Source organism: Austrofundulus limnaeus, unplaced genomic scaffold (genome assembly GCF_001266775.1).
Source record: "Austrofundulus limnaeus strain Quisiro unplaced genomic scaffold, Austrofundulus_limnaeus-1.0 Scaffold123, whole genome shotgun sequence".
Lineage (NCBI taxonomy): Eukaryota > Metazoa > Chordata > Actinopteri > Cyprinodontiformes > Rivulidae > Austrofundulus > Austrofundulus limnaeus.
The window spans coordinates 826,187-834,610 of NW_013952525.1; the positions used below are offsets into that span (position 1 = coordinate 826,187).

An 8,424-nucleotide genomic window follows, 5' to 3' on the forward strand; every position below is an offset into this window, starting at 1 on the left:
TGTAGAACTTATTGAAAACTCAAGACAGCCATAACATTATGTTTTTTTACAAGTGTATGTAAACTTTTGACCACAACTGTATGGCTGAGGAAAATATATTTAAACGATGTTTATGAGTTCAAGAGTAAAATAAAACATTAAAACTTCACATTTTTATTATTTATCTTACTTTCTGAGTGTTAAATCTTAGTAGAATATTTTCCACTAGCATTTCATTGTTATTTAGTTTACTGTTCTTTCATTTTTACTCTATTTAAATGTTAAATATTGTGTTTAAATGTTGGATCCTAATTTTAGTTAGTGTTAATCTAAATGTAAATGTAAACACTGGTGGCTAAAAAATTGGTGGCTCCACCAACTGAGCCACCATGCCGACCTGTTGTCACATTTAGGCTATTTGACAAATAATTTAGGATTCAGGGAATCATCTTCTGAATCTGCTTTAGTTTATTACTATTATTTATATTCTGTAATTTCCCTTCATGGGATCAATAAAAATCATTTAATTAATTTTCCCATCTATTATCTATACTCGTTACTTCCTTTCAGGGTCACTGGTGCCCATATCCAGCAGTCACAGTGCGAGGAAGTAATTCATTCATTCGTTCATCTTTTTTTTCTCGGCATTTCTTCATTTATTTCTGATTCATTCACCAGGTCCGTCAGGTTTAATCACTGTCTGGTGTTCAGCCCACTCGTCGAACCATGACTTTACATGGGACTTTGTCCAGTTGTTGTTCAAATGCTTTTTTCATTGCTCCAAAGCTCCAATCACAATGGGTCCAACTCAAGTGTTTGTGTTCCACATGTATTGGACTTCCATCTCCAGGTCCTTGAACTATTATAGTATTATTTACTGTTGATGTTACTTATTGAGAAAAGCTCTGTCACTACTCAACTTACTGAAGCTTGTCCATTCCTAAATTTAGATTTATAAATTAAGTAATATAACCTCCTGAGACTCTGCATCCTAATGTTGAGGATGTTGATTTTAGACCTTCCTTATTCAGGGGGGAACTAGATTTTCAGTTTTATTTTTGATTCAAATATATCTTTAAGTCAACCATTAGATAATATTTCTTTATTTTAATCAAATTTTTAGAAAACTATGTTTGAATTTTGAAAAGCTGGGAAAACAGAAAGTTCACACCGAGCAAAAATTGGTGTGCATTTCCTAAGAGGGTAAATCTGTCTGTCTATGGTGGGGAAGTGGTGTGGGGGTGCACCAATTATTTTTAGGGGTGGCCAATGCCCCTTCCTCACCCCAGTGGTGCCCCTGTTTGTTATCAGGGCTCATGCAGGTTTCAGTAAGTTAAATTTAAGACCTTTTAAAGACCTTATAAAGACCATTAGGAATGACATTTAAGACCAAATCGACGCATTAACAGAAACATTCAAATGGTCCCAGAAATTTTAACATAGAAACCTTTTATTGTTATCAATTTAGTCATTAAAGAATATTTAATTTTAATACAAGAACACTGAATTATTTGAATGAAACGGTCATGTCTGACTACTGTGAACTGCTTTCAACCAAGTGAAAAAAATCACTGATATCAAGTCAAGTCAAAATTAGTTTTATAGGTATTAAATATGTTCAAAGTTAACACAATTTCCCATGTTTAAACAACAAGCAGTGGACATGACTGAACTTCTGTTTTTTGAGCAGCTAAATAAGCCACTGTATGTGGGGGTTATAGCAGCGAAGAGGTCAAAAACATGGAAGTAAACTGTGACATTTTTGCCTGCAGTTATCATGGGATTTGTAGTTTAATCATGACCAGTCATGACTTAGCACTTCATGAAGACAGATCGTATCAACCTCTGATTACGACTCTTAACTTTATTTATTTATGCAGCCAACGGTTCTCAGGAATGATAAAAAGTAGAAAAAATTAAGACTTGACAAAATTAAATTTAAGACCTTGGGTGAAAATCTGGGCGTTTTTAAGACTTTTTAGACCTAAAATTTTGATTTTCAAATTTTAGAACTTACACTTTTTAAGACCCGGCATGAACCCTGGTTATGGAAACAGGTTAGTATTTTTCAGAATAAAAGCATAATAGGTTCAAAGAGTCCGCAGTGTTTTTGTTTTATTGCTCTAGGTTTAAAAGCTCAGGAGAGAAAAAGCCTTTTGGAACTCACTGTGTTTTGGTTTAATGTCTCTTTTCAGACAAAGCCGTCCAACGTCGGGCCCCGGGTCTGGTTTCTGTGACGAGGATGCCACTGCACCTTCTCCTCTGGAGCCTGCATGATCGCCGTCCCACCCCTGCTGCATTCCTGCGGTTCTGGAAAATGGAGGGAGAACCCTTCACCTCGGCTCTCTCCTCTCTGCTGTACTCTTCCGGGGGGCACTTTGTGGCCCTCTCCTCAGCCTCCCTGTCCTCGTCCTCGTCCTCCTCTGACCCTGGCATCGCCGTCATGTCCCTGGAGCAGAAGACCACTTTTGCCCTGGTCATCCTCCTGTTTGTTTTCCTTCTCATCCTCATCGTTCGATGCTTCCGGATCCTGCTGGACCCGTACCGGAGCATGCCTACCTCCACCTGGGCAGACGGTCTCGATGGTCTTGAGAAGGGCCAGTTCGACTACACTCTGGCCTAGAGTTTTGTATGACGTATGCACATCCCAGAGCACAAGTCTTAATGTGTACACACAGTCACCAGTGTTGTTGCTGACTCTGTAGACTTCATGGTGCCGGTGAGAAGCACAAAATCTGTTTACATTTCACTTTTAATGTTCACTGTTTGTAACGACACAAAGCTGAATGTAGCTGGCTTTTGCTCACACTTTGTTCCAGATGGATTAAATGAACATTTTTTAGTACTGCAGCTGGTTGTGAGCTGTCTTAACCTACAAAGTAATTATTTCCAAACAGGAAACTGGGCTGATGTAAAAAAAAAAAAAGGGGAAAAAATGTTGCATCGTAAAACTATCAGACTAACAGAAATCAAAGTCGTGTCAGAACACAATTGTTCTCACGGATTAAAGATGGTTGACATTGTCAGCATACATGAAGGTTTTTGACTTTTTTTTGGTTTGTTTATTGAAATGATGTCATCTTTTTTTGGAACCACGTTAACTGGAATGATAAAATCAAAGTGCGAGTACGTTGCCCAAAATGTTCTGCTTGGTTTTTGCGTCTGTCTCTCACCAGCAGGTTTTTCTACATTTGAACTTATTAGAAACTGTTGGTTTGATTTCTTTTTTTTTAAATCAGGAACCAAAAACATCATTTCAACTTTAAAAGACAGTTCCAAAAAGCCCCTCATATTTTAACGTAAACATTTGTAAATCAGGATCAACTTTAAGAAACATGGAAAAAATGGATGTTTCTTGTGTCAAGAAAGTAACGCTTTAATTGAGGTCATAAAAAAGGCGACTGAATGAAGCGTTAAAAGGAAGAGGGGCGTTGAATCAGATGTTTTTACTCTGCTGAAACTGGATCAGGTATCTGCAGACAGCAGCAGTGCGGTTTCAAAGACAAAGATGATAAAAAAGCTTCTCAGTAACATAACAATAGAACAATAATAACATGAATTAAGCACAAATATTTAAGGCTTACCAACACTATTGGAACAAGGCTTTAATTTGGGAATCATTCTGCAGCCAGACTTTCACAAGTTCTCTTACTAAAGTTCAGATACAATTGAAAAAGGAATTAAAACAGAAGATCTAGCACTCCTTGATAGAAACCTGCAGCCTTTCCTGCTCACGTTACGATGAGAAATGATGGAGTTCTAATCATAATTAAACCTTGTAAAGGAAATGATCAGAGTATGAGCTGGAGGTGACTTTCTGCTGCTACCACACAGCTCAGTACCTGTAAGGTCAACTGGGTTATAGCTTTGTTTGTGTTGGCTAATGGTCCAATTGAGTTTCACCAAAATCAAACCATTTCCTTGTGAGATATTTGACTTTCAAACAAACCAACCTAGCCAACAATTAATGTCAACATTTCAAGCAAAGCTTTTCCTCACTGATTTGTTGTTGAAACCTGTTGGAGATGATAGGCTACCAAACCAAATTTTAGCTGAAAACAGGCGGGTCCAACTCTGGTCCTTGAGGGCTGGTGTCCTGCATGTTATGTCACTGTGGTCTGCAGAGGCCTACTAATGAAGCCCTACTTTGGTTCGGCTGTGTTGAGCCTGGACAACACGTACAACATGCAGGACACCAGGCCCTGAGGACTGACTTTGAACATCTTTAATACCTATAAAACTAAGTTAAAGACATTCTGAGTGTGCTGTAAGGTGGATAAGCTATGATAGACGTGTTGAACTAGTTCTGCTTCCAAACGTTCTAGATGTACACTAGAGAAAATGCCCTAATGTTGCATCTATGTGAAGCAGAGTTTATATTGCTGTTGCTTTAGCACTATCTTGAAGTCTAAATAGTCCAGACAGTCACAGACACTTTAGTCTCACAAACTCAATGCCACTTGGTTTTAGGACGATCCCGGCCCTTTAAAAAACCTCACTGGATCATTCTGAGGTGGTTGAGTGTTGAGTTCTTTCATTAAAGGGATCCATGATTAGTTGTAACATTAAACTTTATTTGATAAACATTTGTTTTAACTGTAAAATAAAGACAGTAAAAACACTGTAGACTGTTTAGTTTTTATAATTTTTAAACTAAAAGTTTAAAAATTTATTACACGGACGGGGCCATTTTATTTACACACAAAGCATTCTGGGTAACTGATGACATCAACTAGGTCATCGGTGTGAGGCTGCTAGCGAGCTATATCCACCCTGAAGGTTAATCTTGGACAATATCTGATGATCGACTCTTTTAAATGAAACCAGAGAGCGTTGACAGAGAGGAGAAGGTAGAAATGACTCAGCTTGTAACTGAAAATATAGATGGAGGACAACAGAGCTGCTTCATGGAAGAAGAACTTCAGCTTAGCCTGTTAGCTTTAGCATTAGCCCCGACGCTATCACCATATATATGTATTAGCTCAGCACTACACATTCTCCTCTTGGCACTGAGGTCCTCCATCCACATGACAGAGAGGGGAACACAAAAATGACTCAGTCTGTAACTGAAAATGTGGATGGAGGACCTCAGTTTAGCTTGTTAGTTTGTCGCGCTAGCGCTGAGTTAATTCCCTTTAAGGCAATATAGCGTCGGCGCTAGCGCAAAGGTTAACAGGTTAAGCTGAGGTTCCTCTTCCATGAAGCAGCTCTGTTGTCCTCCATCCATATTTTCAGTTACAGGCTGAGTCATTTCTACCTTCTTCTCCTCTCTGTCAACGCTCTCTGGTTTCATTTAAAAGAGTCTATCATCAGATATTGTCCAAGATTAACCTTCAGGGTGGATATAGCTCGCTCACACCGAGGACCTATCCACGTCATCATTTACCCAGAATGCTTTATGTGTAAATAAAATGGCTCTGTGTTAAAATATATTTTTAAAAAATTACAAAACTAAACAACCTACAGTATTTTTACAGTCTTTATTTTACAGTTAAAATATGTTTATCAAATAAAGTCTAATGTTACAACTAATCGGGGATCCCTTTAAAGCAAATAGGAATCAAACTGTTGTATTGCACTGTGAGCTCCTGCACATATTTGACTTCAGCCACTCCTTTGTCAAACTCTAAACTAAACTAGAATCAGAGCGTGTCACAAATGTCGTGTTGTGAGTCACTCTTACAGGTTAGATCTCCAAGAGATTTGGTCTAGTGCTGTTTGTGTGCTGTGTATAAATCTAGTTTGGTGTGTTAAGCTGCTACGTAAATGCTTCAGTGTTGAGTGGGGAAACTATACTTGTACACTTTAGGTTGGCTGGTCCCAGTTTTCTAGTTTCAGATCTGTGCTAGTTGAAACTCTCCAGCACGTCTTCATCATCCAACTTCCAAAGGAAGTCATGATTTAACAAGCATTTTTGTAGATGGACAGTTCTGCAGGACAAGAACAGGGTTTCACATGACCAGGGTATTAAATTTAAGATTCAAGGTGATGGCATATTAGTCATGAACACTTTAATCAGCATCTTGCAGACTCATTAAGTACAACTATCCTGTGCTTTTGTTGGGTTTTAAATGTAAAACCATTGAAGAGGAGACCGGGATGAGCAGCTGATTCTCCCTGAGCAAAGAACATAAAGCTGTCTGAAACTCTGAGGCAGTTCGGCTTGTTTTTCTGGCAGGACTGAAACTTTAATGACTTTTTGTTTTCTGACAAACATTTGACTTTTTATATTGATCTTAATGGGTTTATTGTTACTTTTAACAAAACATGAATGGAAATGTATAAAACCAAAGCACAAACATAACACAGGATGGTTATGTTCGTTTTCAGATGAGAGCCACTTCCCGCTGCAGTAACAGTTATTACTTTATGATGTACAGAAATGATTAGGACGTTCATCAGCTGCCTTCTTGTTCTTTGTGACTTTTTGGATGTTTCTGTCGTTAATGTATGAACACTGCTGAACAGAATATGAGTAAACATTCTGAGCCAACACTGTCTACTTTAAAACCACTGACTTTCCTAATGTACAACAGATTCAACTGTTGAAATCAATACAGTGTGTTTGTTAACGTGACGTGTCGAGGTTCTGCTCTCTGACTTTGTGTACAAATTGTTTCAAACGTCATATACATTAAGCACAAGTGCAGTGTGTGAACATGCAACCAGCAAATTCCAATGAATGTACAACTGTCAGCTGCAACAGTAAAACTCTTTGGTAAACACGGTGCAGGTTTCCTTTTATTCTGCCAGGACAGACACGAGAACTCCTGATGTGGTGTTTGACTCGGTTCTTTCTGCCTCGTGGGCGAGGGTCTACTGATCAACCTGGTGTCGATGAAACCAACGAATGACTCAACAAATTGTCACATTTTGAATTTGAGACCAAGTAGGTCAGGACTATTCAACTCACGGCCTGTGGGCCACATCTGGCTTGTGAGTGACCAAACTTTGGCTCGTCAATTGGTTAATTAATCTCTTAAACCCTTTGGTATCTACAGAAATTTTAGAATCTTGGCTAGAAGCTGGTAAAAACCATTCCTATGAACATCCAAGACAGTTAAAACTACAAGCAGTTGAAGATAAAACTATTTAAATTTTGACAAGTCAGAGATGTCAAAAATAATATTTGTGTTAAATAAGATGCATAATGTTGTCTTTGTTTTTAATATTGTTTTATTATTACTACATTTATTACATAGGTTTCTGTATGTTGTATTTACGATTAAATGCAGCAAAATAAACTACCTGTATTTCAAAGGAAGAAATATGTGGTTTATTAACATAATGATTTTAATTGCTGGATGTTTGGCCCCTGTGCTGTTGGCCTTCATTAACTTTTAGTTGAATAGCCCTGATGTAGGTGTTCTGAACTTTTTTGTCATTCTCGGTGTAAGTTCCATAATTGTTTGTTTGTTGTTGTTTGTTTCTAATTCTGCCATGGAGGCATGAACTCATTCTGCTACAACTCAGTTAATGTTTCATGTGGGGCAGATAATATTTGGTGTCATTTGCCCGACAGGGCAGGTGAAAAAAACAACTTGTCAAACGCTGCACAAAGTAATTTTCTGAGTAAATTCACCGGTTAGCAAACCAGAACTCATACCCAAGGCAGGTTATGTTCCAGTGAAGATCTGGGGTCTCATTTATAAAGGATTGCGTGGAAACCATACTAAAAGTGAACGTACGGCCAAAAGGCAGAAATGGTGTACGCCAAAAAAATTCAGATTTATAAAACTGTGCGTACGCACGTTTCTGTGCATCTTTCCTTTATAAATCACAGCTGCATGTCAGAGTTTGCGCACGAGGTCCCGCCTCAGGTTCTACCCTCTACACGCCCAAACTCAACCACAAACAGTCAATGTAAAGTACCTCATGAATGTTAAGATGTATTTAAATCAGTCAGCTGATCAGTGATTGGTTCAGACACGCTCCGTCGTGAGTCTGGAGGTTGACAGGTGCTGACTGACAGCTGCTCACGTGAACAGAATGTCTGTAATTGACACAGATTTTCCCTCATTTTGCTTTAGAGTAATCTAACAATTTTTATAAAAAAAAACTCAGCTTCAAATTAAATTTTGTCACAGAGCCTGCAGGATGATAAAAACAATAAAAATTAAATTGAATGTCAGATAAAATTAGAAGTAAGTCCACTGCTCTTCTCCTCGTCCTCTCCCCCTCCTGCCTGCTCTGTTATCTGCAGCAGACACCCCCGCCCTGCGCGCACACACACACACACACACTCAACCCCCCGCGCGCACGCGCGACAAATGTGGACTTTAAACGTGAAGTTTTATAACATCCACACTGGCGAGGTGGATGCGCCCTGCGCGTGTATCCGAAGCTTTTGCTGTCCTGCTGTTCTTGTCGGGGAGGGGTCTGTGGGTCAGGGAGGGGTCTGTGGGTGAGGGAGGGGTCTGTGGGTCAGGGAGGGGTCTGTGGGTC

The 8,424-nt window shown here is 38.9% G+C and overlaps 1 protein-coding gene across 1 annotated transcript in view; it reads left to right on the top strand.

Annotated features, from left to right (window-relative positions):
• ctxn3 (cortexin 3) overlaps positions 1-3,109 on the top strand; it is a 5,954-nt gene extending 2,845 nt beyond the window's left edge. Inside the window, exon 2 of the mRNA XM_014015129.1 lies at positions 2,175-3,109. Coding sequence (XP_013870583.1) covers positions 2,175-2,602 — 428 coding nt within the window. The 3' untranslated portion in view covers positions 2,603-3,109. The remainder of the gene's footprint in view (positions 1-2,174) is intronic.
• Positions 3,110-8,424: the final 5,315 nt, after the last annotated feature.